This window comes from Elgaria multicarinata, chromosome 3 (genome assembly GCF_023053635.1).
Source record: "Elgaria multicarinata webbii isolate HBS135686 ecotype San Diego chromosome 3, rElgMul1.1.pri, whole genome shotgun sequence".
In the NCBI taxonomy this organism is placed as follows: Eukaryota; Metazoa; Chordata; class Lepidosauria; order Squamata; family Anguidae; genus Elgaria; species Elgaria multicarinata.
In genome coordinates, this window is record NC_086173.1 from 38,462,737 (window position 1) to 38,485,967 (window position 23,231).

The window sequence follows — 23,231 nt, forward strand, 5'->3', positions numbered from 1 at the left end:
TGATAGAAAATTGTCTTTATTGTAGCTCAGACATTTTTAGCTGCTGAAATATACTTGGTTAAAAAGTCCTTTAATCTAGATATATGCATCATTTCTTTCATGCTGGTGTCTCTGCTTCTCAACTGGACCACGCCATTCTCTAATGTGGCATCACTGACCAAGATTGTGAAAAGGACACTCATTTCATCATACCTGTAAACAAAGGAACAAGAGTGTGGAGCTTCTATTCTGGTATATGCAGTAATAGAACTCGACCTTTATATTAGGAAGGAAGGCTTCAGTAATCTATTACATCAGTGGTGGGTAGACTTCTGGCTTGCAGAATTTACTTTGATTTTTACTAGAACCTCAAGATCCACCAACTAGAGCTTGGTGTCAAAGACATATATACCCGTATTTCTTCAATTGTAAGATACCATCGATTGTAAGACGCACCTTAATTTCAGTACCACCAACAGATAAAAAAACCCTAAGACACACCCACGATTCTAAGACACACCCCATTTTTAGAGATGTTTATGTGGGGGGAAAAGTGTGTCAGAATCGTAGAAATAGGGTAGTTAGAATTAAAGAATAAGCTTAATAAAAGAGTTTGTGGATTGTACAGCGAGTCTGTTGCCTCACTATTGGGGGTTGGACTCAATGGCCTTAAGGCCCCTTCCAACTGTACTATTCTGATTCTTCTGTGTGGGAGGGCTCGGAATCCTACACCTACTGTACTGGGGTGGTTTCCAGGATCTTCATTAACATACTTAACCCAAGGCTGACATTTTGAATGAAACTAACCTACATACTGGAACAACTAAAGGAAGTCCAGAATTGCAGTTTGCTTCCAAAATGAATGGCAAACTGCACCAGGCCATTTCTTTCCCTGCCATAATTTACTATCCTGTTCTTCTCCCATGGGTGACTACTATGCTATCCCTGACCTTTTAAGGTCAGGGCAGAGAGCGCACAAGCACAGCCACAGTATTATTACATCTGCTGTGTCCTCAATTGACAACAGCAACAGAGGGCTAGACCAGCTGGTGAACTAGCACAGCAGCCATAAAATGATTTAGGACTACAACCTGTTGTTGGGAAAGGGTGTGTTGAAATATGAACATCCAGTGCAAAGTTTGCAATTGATCTAAAGTAATCTAAAACTGGGACTTTTGCTAAAAGCAGTCCCAATAATTTTCAGAAGGCAAGTGAAACTTGAATAATTGTAAGAAACTAAAGTATCCGAACACAATTTGACAAGTCAATGCAATAATCAATTATATTGGTATATTAAGGTTAATTTGGTAATAAGACATTCTTCCACTTGACAATGCACTTATATTTTCAGAAAACCATAGCTCCTAAAACTCAGTTTCTAAATGAATTTCGTAACATAGCCCTTTTTTCCTCCTTACTTTGTATACAGTTGCTCCAATGATGACTGCATGGTTTCAAGATATCCAGGCCAAACAGAAATCCCATTTTCTAACAACTCTTTGAACAATTCCTGACACACCTTTGAAAGGAAAACATTGTCACTTGCTTGAAACAAATCTGTATAAAGTGGGTTTATTGTCAGCATTAATGAGGTATAAACATTTAAGACACTTAGTTGGGGTGCAGAAAGGAGAAAGAGAAATTCCTTAATATTACAAATGTCTTGTCCATTCACTCCTCTCGAATATATTTGACTATCTTGTATTTTGGCAAAAGTCAGGAACTGATGAAGATTCCCGCCCCCCCATTATTTCATTTGCAATTCACATTCAGCCCTCGGACCATCAGTTTGCTGAAGTTTCTTCACACTGCAACGTTTCCTGGAATCTGCTGCAATGGTGCTCACTCAAGAATTTTACACTGGTTTGTGTCCTATGTTTTCATCTGTTAGGAGTTTTCTTCCACTGGCTGCCCTTAAATCAGGCTTACAATTCTCAGAAACAATCTCTATATATTGCAGTATGATGCTGCATATAGTTCTTCCTACAGTAACTACCGTATTTCTTCGATTCTAAGACGCACTTTTTCCCCCCATATAAACATCTCTAAAAATGGGGTGCATCTTAGAATCGCGGGTGTGTTTATTATTTCTTAGAATCAAAGCTTTTTTTCTGTTGGTGGTACTGAAATTAGTGCGCGTCTTACAATCAATGGTGTCTTAGAATCGAAGAAATACGGTATTGGTGAACAGAGTCTCAGAGCAATCCTGTATTTGAGACCTGCCAGCTGAGATGCCACAGCGTGAAAGCCCTGCTACACCAGCAGAATCCCAGATATACCACCGCAATGGATAAATTGGTGTAACTGCCCAGATACACGGGCAGAATACTGCACCAGGTCAACTGTTCTGCTAGAATGTCGCAAACTGGGTGGAGTCATCAGAAGGACGGGGATCACAAGAAAGGAACATATTCTGATCTGGCTATAGGAGGTATCCGCAAGGCAAGGTGGCAAGGCAGGCTGGTGGTTGCAACAACATGGCTTTATGAAACTCCTTTGCTATCCTTTCCCAACCTGGTGCCCTCCAATATTTTGGAACAGAACCTCCAGCATTCCTGACTATTGCCCATGCTGGCTGGAGCTAAGGGAAGTGGATCCAAAACATTTGGAGGGTGCCAGGTTAGGGAAGGCTGCTGTAGTCAGTCTACTCCCCACTCCCTTAAGCTCCACATGCTGCCCAAAGACTGTGAATCCTTTAAAAGGCCAATCCCTCTGGCTAAGCGTTAGCACTTCTCCACCTTCCTGTGGTCTCCCGCCTTGTGGGCTCCCTGTGCTCTGGGGCAAGCATAGTGGAGCAGGAGGTACTTGCCTTTTCAGGTGAACTGGGCTTGGGGGAAAGAGCTTGTGAGGGCCCTGTCTCAGGTTCTGCAGTCTCGGTGTTAGCCCCATATGTAAAATATAAGCTATTCTACCTGAGTAGGGCTCCTCCTGCAGCGCGTATGACTGGGTCTTGAGACTGGTAGAATCCAAGCATCAGTATGCATGTTAAATGCTGAAAGAACTTCACATACATCCTCAGTGTTATTGCTCTAAAACTGCAAATGAGAGTTCAAGGTAACGTAACAGTGGCTAATTGCCTACTGTGTGCTCTCAATTCTCATCCACTGTATTGATGTTTGACAGCAGAAACCTCTCATAGCCAGTGAGGGGACTCTAAACAAGCACCCTATTTTCCCCTCCTGTGTCATCTATCGTGAGGCGCTTACATCTGACACCTTCTGGAAATGGGGTGTGTGTGTGTGTGTGCCCACTCAATCTAAGAAACCTGCTTCTCCTACTCCTCACGTCTTAATAACCAATAGAAACTCCTCATAGTGCCAGAGTAAAGCCTTTTCCAGAGGAGACCTGGTTGTAAAGGAGACTTGCATAGACATCACCTTCAATGCTAGGCACACAAAGCAAGCAGAGATTTTGTTTCTCTGCACAACAGCTTGTGGGGAGCCCTGTCGAAACAGGAATATACGGGGGAAACTTGTTTGTAAGGAAGTTGCTTTCCCTGGATTGAAATGTAATATTTGAAACTCTATCTATCCTATTACCGTGAAATCATGATTGGAAACAACCTCAGGACATATGGTAGATTCTGGCCTAATGTTACACTTGTGCCTTTCATTACAACTAGGACAAAAGGATCAGATACAGTGTTTGATCCAAATGAACTGAAGGCATTGTTATCTCAATTCAAACAGCTGCACAGAGTAGAAATAAAAGTTCTTGCTTCCATAGCTCACCTGTCTCAATTCTATTGTTGGGCCTCTCCCCACATCCAAAGATACTTTGACTGGTGTCAAACAAGGGTGAAGCTTAAGTACCTGAAATACAACATTACAAAAACAACAACAAGAAGCAATAGTGAATATTCCCAGAACTAGAAAAACACTAACGGCATGCAAACTTCATTTTTATTTTTAAACTCATGGAAATGGAGCCTTCAAGGCAAGGACTCAGCATTGCCAATGAAGTCTTGAGCAGAAGAGACACAATCCCAGACACAATCTAACAGAAGAGTCACACACCATTAAACACATTGATTTTCAGCTCTCTATAGGAGTGTGGCCCTCATGCTTAATTACAGGGGGCCCTCAGTATTTTAATTCTTCAGCCTCTTAGCTGGCCTGCACATATATGAGCTGAAGAGGCAGATCACCTTTCTCTGCAGAGCTTTCTTCCTTGTTAAGGCATTTTCAGCCAACTGCATACCATCACAGAGATACGCTAACACTCCATTGTCCAGATTGCCACTCACAGACAGGGTATGAGGAACAACATTTTTCCTCCCATCTCGACCCTGAAGGAGAAAAACCAAATGTGCAGTTAGGAACAAAACACACACATTGTGCTTACATTCCAGCATTAGAATGTAAACTGCCCAGAGGACTATTAAGTGTTGAAAATAATAATAATGTAATTAGAATGACACCTATCCCAAAGCTAGCATTCTACAGGAGGAATCTGATAACTTTCCATTCTTTAACATGAAGACTCAGTTTAATGTGTTCACAGAAAATAAAGGTGGGAAACATAAATTAAAAGTGTTTCTAAAAGAGCTGAAATGTGTGAGAAGCAGAAGTAGGGCCTATGCATTTCATCTGTTTGTTTCCAGGGAGGGACTCTACTCAGGTGCACCCTGCCCTCCCATTTGTTACCTCTGTGATAACACTGCCTGGCCCACAGTGAGTAGGGGATGGGCATGAATTTCAGCCCAAAAGCAAAGCAGCAACATGAAATTAAACTTTAATTATTCAGCTATCAGCAAAACAGTAAAGGCAGAATGGATTTTCCCTTCCCCTTACAGAACAAATATGGTGAGCTGCAGGAGGGAAGGGGAGCAAGGGGAGGTCAGCCAGCATGATGTTGGACTTAACCCATTACCTCTACTTTGAAAACAGCCTTGTTTATTCATTTTTAGCCATGAAACTGTCACCCCAGGCAACTATCTGGTTTAGTTAAATGATGAGCTACTTAGTGAAACTTACATGTAATATTGATCCTCTTCTTGCATACAGTTGTAACAGTTCGTTATCTCCTAGATTCTGCAGAGTCTCTATTATTTCCTTTCCCCAAGGAAAAGTGTAAAACAGTTTGCTTCCTCTTCTCCCTTCTTCATCATAATAATCGCTACTGCTGAAGTTGGATGGGCTTATTGCAAACTACAGAAAAGTGATATAAGGATCTATGAGTGTAAAGAGTAAGCATATGCCAGGTACATCATAGTTAACCCTGGTCTGACTAGAAGCACGTGCCTTATTATTTAATTTTATTCTCTGCACCAGAGACAGGGAACATGGGGCCCTCTAGTTGTTGCTGGAGGGCAGCTTGTATACTCTCTCACCATTAACTATGCTGGCTAGGCATGATGGGACCTGCAGCCCAGGAACATCTGGACTGCTCTACACAGCTGAGAATTGGCTGCCTTTTCACTCTGAAAGGAAGTTGCATATTCATTCATTGAAAAAAGTCAGATGAGAGAAAGGAATATCTGTTTATTTGCTGCATCTCAGGGCCAAACAAGACATGACATTAAATGCATCTTTGCATTTAATGTTCACTTTTTTAAAAAATGCAAACAGCAGTCACTTGGAAATAATTATCAGGATCTCAGTAGGGAGGTGGTGTTTAACCCTTTATCCCCTGCTGCATTCCTGATGAAAAGGACTGATGAGTGTTTAAAGCATAGATGATGGCATATAATTTCAGATTAGTGTCTCAAATCCATCTAATGTCAAGGAATGGCTGAGCTGCATGACACATTGTCAGCATTAGTTAATCTAAGCCTATTTAACTCAAGTAGGTATTAGTGGACATAGGAACCTTACTTCAAAGTAAACATGCTTAGAATTGTGCTGTAATTGGCCTTTCAGTGCTGTGGTACAGTCATAAGTCTCACAATCTGCCCTAGTTCAAAGAACATTAGCAGCTCAACATATCTATGCTCAGTCTTCAATGGAGTGGGAGAAACCTGGAAAAGACGGTAGTTGTCCAATGAATAGTTGTGTTTCACTAATATGAGTGAGAATTCAAAGCACAAGAAATTAACGTAAATGCAGGCCTCCACTCACGTCAAACATGGAATGTGGAAGGAAACAGAACTCACTGAGGTCACAAATGATCAGCATTAGTGTAAACCATACACAGATTGAAAGGACCACAATGCAGTACAATGGAAAATAAAACTGCCAACTAAGGGGGGGTTATCTAATGTTAATCCTACTTAGAGTAGACCCATTGAAATGACTTAAGTTAGACTAATATCAGACAAAAACTTAGGACTGCAGGAGCAGCTCTTTCTTTTTTGCTGGAATAGGATGTGCTCAGAAATCTTGTAAATAAAACTACAAAAATTACTATTCCACAATATATTTTACTCAGCCACTTGCTCATACATATTGGCCCTGTTTAGACAACATGCTAAAAGCTATGGTTAGGCCACTAACACTTTTGCAGCAAATGGTCAGTGAGCATGTTTAATCTGTGGTTATGTAGTCACCATGGTTAGGAATGGTTCACATAACATACTAAGCCATGGTTCACATGACACGCTAAGCCATAAAGTTTAGCTCAAAATTCTTAACCACCATGGCTTAGCATGTCGTCTGAACAGGGTCAATGTTGATTTTCTGTAGTGCATTGACAGAACACCCCCACATCAACTCTTTTCCAGTTTACATGAGTCTGATTACCTAAAGGCAATTTTTAGTTGCAACAGGGGGCGCAAAGCTGTTTGCAAGCCTGAATTAAGGTTCCCGTTGGCTTTTAATATTAATTAAATTACTGCTAACCAAAATACGGCTGAATTGTTAAAAGCAGATCTGCCCACCATTAAACTAATATTTAGGGCATTGACCTACATTTGTTAAGAATGCTAACCTTGCTTTTATCCCTGACAGCAGCCTCCTCAAGAGCACAAACAGATGCTGCAAAAGACAATCCAACATCTTTATACGTTAAAAACATGTAAAGTAGATACAACAACACCAAATACCTTTCTCCACCACTGGAGCCGCTGACGTAACCAATAGTCAAGCCACTGTCCAGCAGTTCTGGCAGAGCTGTACCACACTAGAGAAGCCATTGTCCTTTCACCTGTTCTTTAAACAGCAAGAGGCCAGCAAATTAACACTTAAAACACAAGTAAATGCAAGAAATTATTTTTCTTCCAGAAATGGAATAAGCATGCACATAAGAACCTGTGGCTAAGTATTGTATGAAAAAGAATATAGGAACCTAATATTACTGTACCTGATATCATTCTCTTTTTCATTTTTTGTTACTGGGTGGAAACATACTCCTATTTGAGCGATCCCAAAAGGTAGTCTCTTGTTTACAAGTTCCAGGCACTCAACATAATGCTCTAAGGCACCTATCAAAAAAGAAAATTTGGCTTCACTATTCATAGGAAGTCTAGGGTTATTGTAGATTAATCTAAATATTAATCTACAATATGGGGGGAATCCATACAAAGGGTGAGGGTGAAATTTAGCAACTACATCAGGTAGTGACATAGCTACACGCTATATCTTTTCACACCCTCATGATTACAATTTCTTATTTACACTACACCACACACAGTATGGTCTACTCTTGCACATTACTGCTATGTTTAAAAAAATCTGTTGTGCCTGTCTGCATTTTTAGAGAACAGTTAATAATCACACACCTTTAGGCCTTCATCATACTGAAAATTCCAAAAATAATAACATAGAAATGGGTGATAACATAGCTATACAATTCAATGGTCACACATTCTAGATACCAGAACTTTAGCTATATTCGTAGAATTGCATATTCCAGCAACAGAATTACTAAGCTTGAAATGGGGGGCAAAGGAATTTCAAGCCAAAAAGTAATGGATTTGTTACAGTTGCAAATTTGGCTCCCCCACACCAATTCAATAAAGCCAACAACACTAAAACATATTCCACCAGGAGTTATTCTAATAGCTAACCAGGAGCAACACTTTCCTTTGAAATGTGTCACTGTTGAATTCAGAAGCTCACTGGTTATCTAAGAGAGGGGTGGGCAGACTTCAGGCTTGTGGTATCTATTCTCTCTAACAGTACTCATCACCAACTGGAGCCTGGTGCAAAAGACATATAGGCTCAGTTTGGACAACACACTAACCAATGGTGGTTTAAGTAGTCAACAGTTGGTTATTGAGCTGTCCGTCAGGCAAAAAACACCCCACAGTTGACCATTTCCTCAAAATAACCAACAGAGATAACAACGCTCCACAGAGTTGACTGTCTGCACAACCGTTAGTTAGCGTGTTGTCTGTCGGGCTCAGTGGACTATTTTGTAGGGTTGAGTTGGCTATGGCTGAGTTCAGACGACACACTGTTCCTGTTACCTCCCTCCCTGTTGATTAGTGTATCATCCAAACTCAGCCTACCTCAGCTGGATAGAGTTCCTGGGCAAGAGTGGCCAAAACTGCGCTGGCTGCTCTGCTACAGCCAGCACAACTCGCAGAGGCTGCTGGGACAGCACCAGGAGAGCTGAGGGGGGCTGTGTCTGTCTACTAGTCCACTTAACACCAGCCCAAACCGCTCCACAGTTGTGTAGGAACAGGTTGTGTGGGGAGTACCCCCTCTATGATCAACCCTGGAGTTGACTATTAACCCACCAGACTATTGTGTTGTCTGAACGCAGCCATAATTTAAATGCTCTGAGCCCAGGACTTTCTTCCGAGTACCAGAACTGAAAGAAGCTTGTAATTCTTCCATGTATAATTCCATTTCTTATTACACATTCTTGTCATTTCAGTAGTAAAATTTAGGGTAGTGGAGCAGGGTGTGCATGTGAACTTGGGGTAAAATAATTTTGCAGCTGCTGTAATTAAATAGTTGAAACCCTTGATGACCTACTGCAAATGATTTGAACATCTATATGATCTAAAAGATATATTTAACAATAAAATGCAACACAACAGGTCTGCTTGTTTTCATAATCACTGTTCAAGATACTCTCTGGATCTAGCATTCTCCTGTCCACTCCCTCCCTTAGAGGTAGAGCACAGTAACCCATACATGATTAAGGGACTGCATATACTTTCCGAAAGAAGTAAAAAACCCTACCATGCAGAAGACTGTTCCGCAGCACCCCAGCCATCCCCAACATCTTCTGCAGGTTGGCGGACACCTGCTCACCAGTTAACTCGCCATTCTCCAAGGCTTTGCAAAGGGCTCGGGGCTGCACCATATGAAGGGCCTCCGCTGATGACCTTCTCCCTGCATTTGAAGAATGATGGACCAGGGCTTCCACTCCCACCACTTGCTCCCTGAACACCACCACGGACTCCCACCACTGAGCAGCGAGGTTCTTCCTCAAGTCCACCCCCAGAGGCCCAAAGCCCGGGTGGTCCCCCTTCAGGTAAGAGTCCCAGCTGAACTGCCCTGCCTCCTCTTCCCCTCCTCCTCGGAGGAAGTGCCTCCTCTGACAGATATCCAGGAGGGCTTCAGCGACGCCATGGCGCTGTTCTCCAATACTACTACTATTACTGCTGGTGCTGGGAGAAGCCACGTAATGGCGCCGCTGGGCGACCAGGGGAACGGCAGGTGCGCGGTGAAGCCTCGACCACACTCCCCGGTCCCCCACAGGGTTTTCCGTAGGCACCCGAGGGACTCCCACCGGCGGCCTCTGCTTCTCCGGCCGCCCCCTTCGGGATAGCGTTTGGACCCCCGAGAGTGCAAAGTGCCTCCCGCACAAGGAGCAGCCGGAGCCACGCGCTCCGCTGCTGGCTCTGAAGAGGAAGGAGAAAATGCCGCCGTTTGAGCGAGGAGAACCTCCCGGCGGCATCTCGAAGATTAAACACACCGCTCTTCGCAGAGGAGGTGGATTGGATAGCGCATGCGCTGCTGCTCAGGCGAGCGTGAGGAAGGTAGACATGCGGAAGGGAGGGGAAGCGCACGCCGTAGACGCGCGCGGTTTGGCGTAGACGGAACCGCTTGGCTGGTTTCCGGTTTCAATGGCACTTCATGGAGCTCTTTTCTTTCGCAAGGCGGAAGTGGGAGCTGCCCATAGATATCAACACACACCCGCCCGGAGGTTTTAGGACAGCGAGTAACTCTTTCTCCCACCCCATGGTACCAGCAAAAAGGAATCTCTGTTCTTATCCAGGTCTTATTTTGTATAAGTTAGTTAGGGCTCAATCCAATGCATGTTTAGACAGGGGCGGGGAAGCCCTACAACTCGTTTATGCCGGCTGGGGAATGCTGGGAGTTGTAGGACTTTCTGTCTAAACATGCATAGGAATGCGACTTTACAGTGCAATCCTTAGGCGTGTCTATGCAGAAACAAGTCCCGCTTTGTTCAACGGGGCTTACCCCAAATCAGTGAGTATAGGCTTGCAGTTTACAACTTAAAATGTTTTTGAAAACTTCAACTTTTGATCAACTAACTTTGATTAAGCTGATTTACTGTTCCATTAGAGGTGTGTAGTGAGAGAAGGCGGCTGGATTGAGTGCTGGATTTGGCCTAGGAGATAGCGTGAGGAGGCAATATAATTGTTGTAACCTGAGGGCTGTTTTATAATAAAAGAGTTTTTTTTACTGGATGTCCATACCAGAGACCCACCTTTGTAGTAAACCCAGCAGGGCTGTCGTTAAATCTCTCTCTCGTACACACATCCTCTACCTGCTGTGTGGATTTGCTTATGCAGCTTCCACTTTCGCTCTGGGGGATGTTTAAAATTAGCTTCTCAATTAGAACCAAGAAATAGCACATCTAGACAATGTGATGCTTCAATCTAACTATACTTTACATGTCTGTGCGGGAGTGGACTGCCCTTGGATACTTGCGGACTTTGACAAACCGCGGGAATCTCCCAAACCAGAGAGGCTCGACAGGAAAGAAAACAATTGCCGACTTGAGTTGAATAAGACAACACACAACGTCAGCCACAGATTTTGCAATATGCCCTTTATAAGACTAATGCGACATTCAAACGAAAAGTGGAATGAGGGCTAAGTCTAATTCGCTGTGATCGAATATATGATCGCCATAATTCGCTATACAGTGCTAGGAAAAACAAGAATCACTTATGTCATAAACAACAAATGAGCTTTCGTGGGTCAGAGTCCACTTCATGCTGCAATAAAGCCACTAGTCTTTAAGGTGCCACAGGTCTGTTTTTTTCAACAAACAACTCGGGCCACCTTTAGAAAAGAGATGATTTTTCGCATAACCAATGGAATTGAGAAGCGGAGAGATACGAATATAGAGCGGCTCCTACAGTGCTGTTTCTGAACAGCAAATGGCAATTTCAACTCGGAGCAGGAAATTTAAAGCTATGTGCTATTCTACATTTCTATCTCTATGATCGCCAAAGCTTGGGAGGGAAAGGTTACACCCCCTAGTTTCTCCATTTTATGTTGTTCTTGAGATAAAAACATGATGGGTTTGCATGCAAATGAGTGGACAAGGCACGGACAATTGAACGATGGCTTGGGTTTTAAGTAGCGGTTTAGCTTTTGCTGCAACCTGCATTTTGGTTTATGTAGAATTCCTTTTCCTGTACAGTCCGAAACATGACTGTGATGTCTGGTGATTTACGGTGCAATCCTATGCATGACTGCTTAGAAATCTCATTGTTTTTAATGGGGCTTTCTCCCAGGTTAAGTGTGTATAGTACTTTAGCCTCTGGCTACAATCCTCTTCTCCCTCACTTGGGAGTTAACCCCCCTTTGAACTCAATGGGACTTAACTTCTGATTAAACAGAAGATTGTGTGGTTAGACACATGGCATTGTGAGCAAAATTAGTTCATCTGCCATAGCTGCATATTCTGTTATGTAATTATTTTGGCCTTCTGTCTATATAAGGAGTGGGCAGATTTCAGACTTGTGGGATCCACTTCATTTTTTATTAGAACCCTGAGGTCCATCAGAATTAAGGAACAAGGGTTATTTCTGAGCACATGCTTAGCCCAGAAATATGTTTTCAGCATCAGAACAGAGTTCACTGTCCAGTCACACAAAATCCACTTCTGGCTCCACTGCCCGACCCAAGCTTTATTCCATTTCAGCAGCCAAATTTAGAAGGGGAAAAAGGTGTGGGTTTTTTGGTTGTTTATTATAAATAATGAATATTGTTGCTGTTGTTAATCCATTGGGAGTCAGAAATCCTTGGTAATCTATTGCAAATCACCCACAGATCTACCTTCTGCCCACCCCAGTCTAGAACACATACTGTGTAGCATTATAGTAAAGGTTAAGATTGTGTAGCCTGTCAATAGAATGAATTGTGATGTCAACATATGGGGAGGAAGACTTGGGAGAAAAGACTTGCACATCACTCTTTGACATCTTGACTTCCAAGATAGCAATACAACACACAAGTGGATCTATGAGACAGGCAGGAAGAGATGGCAAAGTTGAGGGAGAGAAATCTGGGTTACATGCAAAAATCATTAGTATATAGGTTGTACTGAAAGCCTAGAATTTGATAAGGTCACCCAAAGAGTATAGAGTAGCAGGGACTGATGAATAGAACATTGAGATTCCAACCAAGAGACAGAAAGAGAGAGGAAGCACTCCCCCCAGGTGGAGCAAGCAATCTGAATGAAGCGACCAGTAAGAGTTGTGGAAACGTAATTCAGAAGGATGATCAACTCTATTCAAAGGCAGCAAAAAAGTCAAGTAAAAACATGCAATACAGATAATTGGATCTGACAATGAGATTTGCAATATTAGCAAGGATTGTTTCAGAAGACAGAACCCAAACCAGAGTGGCTCAAAACTAGAGTTGGAAGTCAAGGCATCAACAGAGGATAGCATGCTGCAGCTTAGAAGCAAAGGGAAGAAAGAGCTGAAAGGGAGGTATTTGGGGAGGTTCCCCCCCCCTTTTTTGTGAATGGAGAAAATGGTGACATATTTGACAGTAGGAAGTCAGAGGAAAGGGATAAGTGGTTGATGTGATGGACAGGAGGGGATGGTAATCAGGAGTTTGAAATTATTTTTTCAGTGTGCAGTTTGTTCACACTTAAAAAAACACCCTCTGGGATTGCACAACAGCAGGTATCAAGGTTGATTAAAGGAGAACAAACATATTTGGATTTGGCTGGGTTTTCTGTCCACTACGAATTCAAGAATGCAGCACCAGATGCCGTGTAATTTTGCCTTTGGTACCCACAGAGCAATGAAAAGTTGGGTTACCTCACTTTCTAAGCCTTATGCACAATTGCAAATGTAGACCTACTATAAAAAAAATCTATCTGTAATATGGAGGTGATAATTGTGACAGCCTAACAGCCACTCTGTCCACTTACCCATCCCTTCCCGCTTGACTGCACAGCCAGTAAAAGGCTTTAGTAGTTATAGACTACTACATAAGTGCCAGAATATACCATTTAGCTACACAAATTCATTCTAGGTCAGTTTAAATGCTTGCTACACATTTTACACAGAAAAGCATCTGAAGAGCTGTAGTTTTGTCTGAAGCTTGTCGATTCCAATCCTGGAAACAGCCCTACTAGCACTGCATACACCTGAACATTTAGTTCTGAGAACTGTAAGACAACAATTTTAAAATCTCTTAAGTTCCCATTTCTATATCCTAGTCCCCTAGATGGATTACTCATCAGCAAACCGATTTAAAAGCACATCCTTCCAGTGCAAGGCTTTGCCAGTACTACCAATTATATTCTGGCTTGGCACAGTCACTCTGACTCATCAGCAGGCCAGCGGAAATTTCCATCATGCAACATTTGCTAAATCATGGGTATAACCTAGTTCCTTTAGGTGGAGCTTTCAGGGAAGCTGTATTAAACCCACTGAGCCTGTTATAAATGGAGAGTTAGCCATGTTCAAGTTCCAGTGAATAAGAATAATCCTATTATGGGTGATTTGAAGCACTCTTAATACACCAGAAATCCAAGAAACAGGAACAGAGCCACTAGGTCAAAATGAGAAAGCTATGTTTTTCTAAGCAAATTATGCAGACTGCAAGGCTCTCAGAACCCTGCCTTTTATTTTGCTTTTTGGATTTCAGATTTGGTAAGTGGAGGGGCTTTTTACATATGGCAATTAGTATATGCAGCCCAACCCACTGACAGGTGTTTGTGTGAGAGCAGTGGGAGAATAGAAAGTTTTAAACACTGAAAATTAGTATTTTTATAGTATTTTAATAACATGATTCTACTCTGAAGCAACTAACCCACTAATTTGTATGCCACTAAACAATCCTGCAAGGTTGAAATGGATCTGGCAATTGGAATTTCACACTAGAGTTTTGTATTTTGATGTTATTTTTAAACTTGCATATTAGTAACAATGTAAAATTTGCTATATAGAATTCTGGACTTGATCAGGTATTATTTCCTTTTATTGTCTAGAATTATAAGCAAACGCCAAGTACTTTTTATAATGAGCGAACACAAAATTCAGGGCCAAAATATAAATTGTTGAGATTAATTACTTATATAGCAGTTCTGGAGTTTGAGTGAGTTGTCCTAGTAACTATTTGTTCTTGCTTTTGATGCTAGAACATCTCAAGCCACACCTCTTTAGTATCAGGAACCTAGAATATTTTAGATGGTTATCTACTTCATGAAGTAATTCTGATCAAGCTTTAGCTTATAACCTTGAGCCTGCTCCAAATCCCCATTAACCCTTCTTTTCAATCATCTAGTTCAGGGGTGGCAACATGGTACCCATCAATGTGGCTCCAGAAACATTCCTTGGTCTTTTCAAGCAGGTTACTTGTCCTTTGCCATTTTGTTGTAACGTACCGACAGTACAAGAAGCTTGCCTAGCCCTGTTCTAGTTAAACAGCAGCCAATTCCCATGCTGGAGCAAATCAGGAAGAGTTTCCAAAACCATAGGTGCTGTAGAAGTTCCTGTTCCTCCCTTCTGAGAGCACAGAACAAGGCATGGTAAACCTTTCCAGTTGAAGTGGTAGAGTCACCCTTCCACCAGTTTCAGGACTTATGTACACATTTATTCCAAACTTTCAGCGTAAATCAAACCCTCACTGTAAATCTAGCAAATGTAGTTCTCAATTTGGGATAGGATGGAGTTTTAAACTCCCATCCTAACTGTTGCTCTGGAGAAAATCAGAACAGAAGTTTAAGTAAAATACAGTTACTAAGAAGATAGTGGACTGTTCAATATTTATTAAGGAGGCTTTCGGTAATAGGGAGGGGCAAGGGAGGAGAGTACACATATGTATAATCTCAACACAGGCGAGATTCAGGTTGTCAAGTCACTTTACGGAACTGAGCTGGAACAACTGTCCAATTCCTGCTTCTGTAGGAATACATATAAAATTGACTTTATCTGTTCCATTTGTACACTGTAGGATTTCACTATGTACAAGCTTCTCATTTTTTTTACATTGAGTACAAATAGTTTTGAGATATTGAAATGTTCACTTGCCAGCTTTTGTGGTGGAAGATAATAAATCAGTAGAGCAATTCTTAACCAAAGGTTAAGTAGCACTGCTTTCTTAGCACCACTCAAACCTTAACTGGCATATCTTTAAAATTTTATAGAAATCTTCATGAAGATAAGACTTTTGGATAAAACTACAGCTTTGAAGGTGTAGTTTTCAAACAAATTAGAGCTCACCCATTGATCTAAAATGTGCCTAAATGTATTGTAGTAACTTGTGTATGAGGCTGTGGCAGACCACTTTTACTAGGTCTCAAACATCTAACAAGCAAATTCTGTTTTCAAATATCTTTATTGGAAGGCCATGCATTGCCTCCAAGTTGTTGTATTTCAAATCACTGTACATTTACTTCGTGAAAACACAGTCTGCATTTTCTAGTACAAAAAACTAAAAATTGTTCAGGAATGTAGAGAATATTCAACTTAAATAGCGGAAAAGTGCACCATAGTTACTGCTGCACTGCAGACATTTCTGCATGTTCCATAAGATTTTAAATAACTATCCTGTCAACACACAATATAAAGAGCAATTATGAAAAACAAGACACTTAAATATACTAAGTTATTGGGTATAATTTGCTGGCATTGGATAGCCTATCATTGCCGTACCACCAGTTGCAGGGTATGCATACTGCTGTTGGTTCATTGCACCGTGCATGTTTGCCATGTTATTTCCATACTGTTGGTCATAGCCATTCTGATAAGCTGGGGTGCCAGCCCTAAATCCACCCTGCATGCCAGCTGCTCCAAAGTTGTTTCCAAAGGCATTTCCATTACCAAAACCTTGAGCACCATAGCCACCATTCTGAGTTTTTGCACCGAAGTCTCTCTTGCCCACTGCACCATAGGTTCTTTCAAAGTTTTCCCTCTCTCTAAAACCAAATCCACCTCTTTTGCCCGCAGAGTATCTGTCACGTCGGTCACCTCTTGAACGACCTGTAAAGATTAGAAGGCAAGTTAAACATACTCATGGGCAGCCATGCATAACAGGAATATCTTCTCTTTTGGCAAAGGCTTACAACTAATCCTTCCAATCCTATATGGTTGTAATAGTACTCTAGTTCAACAGAACTTTACAAAGTACATGTTAAAATAATGAAAGGTAATTTTGCTAACAATTATCTACTACTGTAACATTGCAAACAAGTACCATTGGGGGGAAAAAGGAATGCTGATGTGAAAGTCCATTACTAGTACATGCTATTAAGAATCTGAGGTTAGAAGTACAATTAGTAAGTTGACACTAGAGACAGATGAAAGTAAAGATATGAAAAAGCTAGATAGACAGATTTTAAGATGCTAACAGCTGTAATGAATAACCTACCTGAACCTCTGTCTTCAACCAACTGAAGCAATTTGGGGTTGATTGCCTGATTAGCTTCACGAAGTACAGAGATGAGGTCGCTTACTTGCTTTATATTGTTAGGTGTAAAGAACGTGTATGCTGTGCCTGTTTTGGTACTGCGGGCAGTTCGTCCAATTCGGTGGATATAGTCCTCAGAGGAGTTAGGGTAGTCATAATTGATGACAAATTTCACATCTTCCACATCTGTAAAGTGTTGCAGTGCAGCAAAGCAATGTACAAAATTTTGCACACCACAACAGCCAGATGAAAAAGCAAGTTAGACAGTAATAGACTTTAAGATGCTAACTGCTGTAAAGAATGTTAAATTATCTATGCCTGCAAAAAAGAAAACTGAGATCATGGATGCACTCTTCCCTCTGAACCTCTTTGTAATTAACCCCGTGATCTAAATCCTTACCAGAGTGCCCCTACAAGTCAAGTGACATCTGAATGCTTCTTGCAGTAGGACCAATAAGTTCACAGTAGCCTCTTCGTGTGCTCCCAAGGACCTCGATATAAAAATGAGGTTTTGCCACACACCAGAAGCTCAAAAAGAGGGCCACACTGCTCGTCTTGCCAAGACCTTTCAACCGCAGCTGCAAGAAAAACATACCTGTCCCCGAAAGGTCATCAAGTTGTTTTCATGCACTGTGTCTCGTCTAGGCAAGCGCTTCCAAGAAGCCAGCGTTCACTTGAGTGTGTCTCTCTCTGGCAGGTCTCGACATGACGGTTAGGGTATAGGTGACGGAGGAACTCCAGGTTTGAAAAGCCACTGCTTTCCCACCCCAACTTGTAAATGAGAGGTGGACTTTCAAATTTCATGTGCCAGTACTCACCAATTTGTACAAGGCTCAGTACATTTTAAAGCTGCTCTCTCCATTTCAAAGGTTGGAAAAAAAAACCAGAGACCACTGAAGTTTAATTATTCTTCGACATTTCAGCAAACTCACTGAAATCCAAAGACTCACGGACCACAGCAAACAGTATGCACACAGACTAAACAGCAGTGCACCATGGCAGTCATGCAAAGCATGGAACAGTAGAAATAACCGGGCAAAAGTGAACCGTGAATGAAGCTACCGCTTGAGAGAACAGTTTATAGGGTCGTAGTTTTTGTCTTTGCCTTTTGAAGATTACTGGCACACAATGTTCAACTTTCACCTCTCTATTGGACTGGAAGCGTCCAGACGATCACTTCCACTAGTCCTCCATCCCCCTCGAGTCCTCCGATTGTCATGCCTAGGCCTTGCCACAAAGACTGCACCTTTATGTGAAAAAACTTAGAAAAATGCAGAGGTTAAAGAAAGCAACGAACTTTCTTTAAAATTTGTGTGTCACCCAAGATTAGAATTGTACTAACCTAGACCTCTGGAAGCAACATCTGTAGCAATCAGGATAGGAGCCTTCCCATGTTTGAATTCTACAACAAGGAAAAAGTGATTAATTCATATTTAACATTCAGCATCTGGCAGAAAAATCACAAGTTGTAATTAGTAACTTTGAACCCATTCTGAATTACTCACCATTTAAAACCCAGTCTCGCTCCTGCTGACTTTTGTCTCCATGGATACCCATTGCTGGCCACCTGCAATTATATTTAACCTTGTATAAGCTTTGTTATTTTTTCAAGTCACCAAGTTATTATGCACTACTTAAATAGTACACTGGATCCCTGGGAACAAAATCCTCCACTTATACCAGCAAGACCCAAGTACAATGTTTTTGCTGGCACAACCACCATAGCTTCACACAAAGTTTGGAAAGAATATGACTGTGAAATTTTTATTTTTGCAAGTAAAATGGAATCCAATTAGTCCTGGTTTGCTAGTACCAGAAATTGCAAGAAAGGGATTAGGAAAACAACAATAGCAATGTGCTGCTGCTACAGCTATATAATGATTTGTATGGCAGCAGAATGGCACCACAGGAACAAGTTAAAAAGGAATCCTATATGCTCTAGAGACTATTTTTTCCTCCCACTACCTATATTAATTAATTTCACTGAAAATGCTTACCCATCTCTCCTCATTTTTCTAGTAAGGTCATCACATCTTCTTTTGGTTTCCACAAACACAATAGTCTTGTTTTCTTTTTCACTCATAATTTCCTCCATCAACCGAATAAGCCTGTCACAACAAGGAAATATTTTATCAGAGCAGCAAAACATACACCGGAAAAGGACTTAAAATATACTGACATGGTTAAAGTGCTACAAAAACACTTCAACTGTATTTTCAGTGGAAAGTATTTCCTTTTACTTACTTATCATCCTTCTCTACATCATGACATACATCCACTATCTGCAGAATATTGTGGTTTGCACTTAGCTCCAGTGCACCAATGTTGATGTGTACATATTCTTTTAAGAAGTCTTCTGCAAGCTGCCTAACTTCCTTAGGCCATGTTGCACTCCACATCAGAGTCTGCCTATCCGGCTGGAAATAAATGTAACATTTCTTAACATTCCACTCATAAAACTGGGATGTTGGAAATGCAAGCCTGGAACAAGTACGTTCCAACACAGATTTCCAATCATCTTTTAGTACATCGGCGAAGTGTAAACTTTTACACTTACTCTAATCTGTTCTACAATTTTTCGGATCTGAGGTTCAAATCCCATATCAAGCATTCTGTCAGCTTCATCAAGAACAAGATATGTGCATCTCCGGAGATTGGTTTTCCCAGCTTCCAAGAAGTCTATAAGTCTGCCAGGTGTTGCAATGCAAATTTCCACACCTGAAAACAGAGAGATAAAGAGGTATCAGGTAGACATGTGGTTTTGTAGCTTCTGCAGTACAAAACTATCATAGTCTAAACACGTATTAGAACACTGCTAAATGGTCATTTTTATACCTCTTTCCAGGTCACGTATTTGTGGTCCCTTAGGAGCACCTCCATAAATACATGTAGACTTCAAACGGCAGGCTCTGCCATATTCTGCAGCCACTTGCTGCACTTGTTGAGCCAGTTCTCGAGTTGGTGCCAGCACCAGACACTATGGACAAAAGTGTAAAAACAGAGTCATTGTACTGTGGAGCAATTATTGGTGTTGGATCCAACTTAGTTCTGGTATTACACCAAAGACATGACATTTTATTTTGAAAGAGATATGCTGCACAACGAAGTAGAACAGAGACACAAGTGAATTCATTTTTAATTGCTTTCTTTCTTGAGCTATACTACTGCCAAAGGTTATCAGCAATGAAGCCATTTCCATGTCACAGCACCATATTGTGGATTAAGGAACCCACAATTTGCAGGGACCTTGTGCGCGAGCCACTTGCAGAAACAAAACACGAACACCCAGGTAGGTTGTTACTACGATTGCTAAACCCAAATACTTTTGGTTGTTTGAGTTAATTTTAACTCAAAATTAAGCTAACAAAAAGGTTATGGGGTTGTTTTATCCACAAACCAAAGTATCCTGGTGGACAAATTAAAAGGGCATTTTGGAAATCTGGGTTTAGTACAATAGTGACAATATTCCTCTGCGGTCAACATTTCCCCTTCAGAATACTACACCTGGGGGCATTCTAATACAAAAGAAAAGAAAAACATGGCTGCTGAAGAGCTCCAGCACACAGGCTAACAGTAAATAAAACACAATACAAAAGGAAACTAGTAGGCCATTGTCACTCCCCAGCTATTTGCACAATTTCATCTGGGCTTTGGTCTTATCCCTATTTATTTTTCAACTCTTGTCTTCCTGAATTTTGAATCCAAAATTGAGAAATTCAAAACTTTCAGCTCAATCCAACCATGAACTCATTTTACTATTTTATAGTGAAGACATTCACACACAATTCATATTGCTCAGTACTTACAATAGGCCCATCTCCTCGCTCTAGGAATGGCTGATGATTTATATGTACTATGGCAGGCAACAAATACTATTAAGAGAAGACAAGAAGTCTTTAGTTTAGGGCATGATCTTATGCATATTTAGATAAAAATAAGTCCCACAACTCCCAGCATCCACCACCTATCATGGCAGGCATAGGATTGTACCCTTAAAGCTTTTAAACTTCTGAACAGCTACTTACAGACAATGTTTTCCCTGATCCAGTTTGTGCTACACCAACCATATCGAGTCCACTCAAGGCAACAGGCCAACCTTGTGCCTGAATAGCAGTTGGTTCAGTAAAATTCTGTCTCTGAATTACTTCCATAACATTTGCTAGAAGATGAAGCAGCGAACTAGTTAAAAGTCTGACCCTCATACTTAACTAAAGTGTATACAAAAATGCATGGTCAATGGTATTACTACTTACCAGGAAAATTAGCTTCATAGAAATTCATAACTGGTTTTGGACAGTTATGGCCTTTAACTGTGATCTCTTTGCTTGCTCTATATTGTTCAATCTCTTGCTGCAAATAAAGCAAAGGCCTTCATCAGCCTTCAGTCATAATATTCACAGTAGCTACAAAAATTCTATTTTCAATACCATGGAGACACAGTCGCATGTTTGAACTATCTAGAAGACACTTTACATACCATAGCACGCCTAGCAACATCAGGATGTTCCTGGTAGAAGTTCTTCTCAAATTTGGGAAGCTCATCTAGATTCCATTTCTTCTTTGTAAGCTTTTCTCCAGGGTTTCCAAACTTCTTCCCACCTAAAGATCCCCCTCTACTTCCTCCAAAACGAGGGCCACCAAACCTGTCAAGGAAAATGCAATCCTTTAATAACTTTTAAGTAAATAGCCTTAGTAGTACTGCTTTTGTTGTAGCATTTACGTTTACTTCTGTAAACCTCAGTTAAAGACTAGGATTTAGAGGAGACTTAAAGCAGAAGGTACAATACTAGGAGAGAAATCTGTACTTTAATAACGTACTACAAAACAGATTTCTTAACCAATTGTTTGGCACTCCCTCTCTGCGTCAGGCTCCTAAGTGGGCGGGGATAATTATGAAACCTACACGGTTCCGGTAAGAAGCTTGCTTTTCCAGCAACAGGATTAGGCTACTTTTCTCTTTGAAAGAACGATAAAGGGCTTCTTTCTAGGGCACTAGAAGAAACGAAGAACTGCGTGCTGGCGCCTGCGCACATTGCCGAAAGGGCTTAAGCCTAGCGAGAAGGATACCCTCCCCCCCTTCGTTCACTAAATCAATCCCGATTCTCAGCTAAGCTTTTGTCTGGTGCGCGTGGAAGAGTAGACGGTGGGGTGGAAGAGGCCGCCAAAAAGCGCCGTCCCCACATAAAGGAAACCCGTCGGAGAGGCTGCGGCGGAGCTTCCCCCCCTCCCCTTTGTCTTTTCCGTCTACGCCACATTTTCTAGTCGGCGCGTCCATTTTAACGCCGGGGCGGGGATAGAGAGGGGTAGACGGAGAGGAGGAACAAAGGCAGCCGCCGGCATTTTGATTTCCCCTCAGTCACCGCATGGCGGGGCCAGCCATTAACATCCGCTCGAATCAAGACAAAAGGGAAATGGAAGCCGGCTTCGGCGAGAAAGCGGCAGGCGCAGAGGGGAAACGAAAAGGTTTAATCAAAACCCTTTCGCCCCACAGCCACGCTATTTCCCCTCCGACTACCGCATTCACTGCATTTCCTCCCTCCCTTTCTTCCCGCCAACGCAGCCCATACACTCTTCGTCATCCCTCCTCCCTCCACCCACATTTAATCCTCCTTTCTCTCGCCTTCGTTTCCGAAACCCCCGACCCTGCGCAATCTTAATATTTGGCTGCCGCGAGACATCTACAAAAACTCTGTCCGCCGCTAGTGACATCCACGAAGCCCCCTCCCACACACAACGCCACGCTCCGTCCTCAAAGGAAGCCTTCGCTGTTTCTTTCTCTCCCCCTCCCTTTTTCCCCCTCCCGCGCGCCTTCAGCGGCAGATGGGAAACGGCTCATTCTACCGCCGCCATTTTAACGATCCCGCTCCTCGCCCAGGATTATAAAACCCGAGCCTCAGGCGCCGCCAAGGGTCGGTCGTGAGGTAACTAAATCGAGCCCCCACGGCTCACCCGCGGTCCCTCTCACTGGAATACCCAGGCATGCTGACAACGGCGATCAAGACGGCCTTCAACAACGGATATTGAGATGATGACCAGGACCACGAACGAAGCCGATGACGAGGGCGACTGAATGGGGAGTGTCTGGGCAGCCGGATGCCGGTTATATACCCGGCACCGCCGCGAATGCCGGGAAGCCGGCTCGTGACGTCACTGAAGATCCCGCGCGCCCCTCCCCTGCTCTAGATTCCAGTTCGAGCGGGCTGAAGGTTCTCTTCTCTTTTCCTTGTAGGCGGGGCCAAGACTGGGTATGTGAGTGTGCTGTGGCCTATAGGAGCCGCAAGCGCTCTCTTGTATTATATAGAGCCGGCCGGCCGGCGCACCGGCTTTTCTTTTCCTTCAAGACCAAATTGAAGGGCCCCTCCCAGTCTTGGGTGTTGTCGTTTCAGCTCAATAGCTGTTCTCTCACCCGACTCAGAAATCCCCGAGCCTGCACCAGCTTGTGGGGTTTTGCCCTCCCCAACAAATGCATGGATTTTCCGTTTCACGCCCACGCCTGCGCACACTATA

At 42.3% G+C, this 23,231-nt stretch overlaps 2 protein-coding genes across 3 annotated transcripts; both read right to left on the reverse strand.

Moving 5' to 3' along the window:
• Window positions 1-9,771, reverse strand: POLG2 (DNA polymerase gamma 2, accessory subunit). The gene is made up of 8 exons (XM_063121481.1): window positions 9,051-9,771; window positions 7,219-7,339; window positions 6,962-7,067; window positions 4,956-5,129; window positions 4,127-4,267; window positions 3,711-3,791; window positions 1,398-1,498; window positions 1-192 (listed from the first exon to the last, which is right to left on the reverse strand). The coding sequence occupies exons 1-8, from the start codon at window positions 9,769-9,771 to the stop codon at window positions 27-29; spliced, it is 1,611 nt and encodes a 536-aa protein (XP_062977551.1). The 3' UTR covers window positions 1-26.
• A 5,863-nt stretch (window positions 9,772-15,634) lies between these two features.
• On the reverse strand, window positions 15,635-22,818 carry DDX5 (DEAD-box helicase 5). Of its 2 annotated transcripts, none has more exons than XM_063120010.1 (13): window positions 22,698-22,818; window positions 21,202-21,367; window positions 20,978-21,074; window positions 20,750-20,883; window positions 20,531-20,596; window positions 19,560-19,701; window positions 19,282-19,442; window positions 18,969-19,141; window positions 18,722-18,832; window positions 18,230-18,291; window positions 18,067-18,126; window positions 16,686-16,910; window positions 15,635-16,297 (listed from the first exon to the last, which is right to left on the reverse strand). In XM_063120010.1, the coding sequence occupies exons 1-13, from the start codon at window positions 22,703-22,705 to the stop codon at window positions 15,924-15,926; spliced, it is 1,779 nt and encodes a 592-aa protein (XP_062976080.1). In that variant the 5' UTR covers window positions 22,706-22,818; the 3' UTR covers window positions 15,635-15,923. The 2 variants fall into 2 exon arrangements, with proteins under 2 accessions (XP_062976080.1, XP_062976079.1); XM_063120009.1 differs by having other exon boundaries at window positions 22,674-22,818.
• Between the last annotated feature and the right edge of the window lie 413 nt (window positions 22,819-23,231).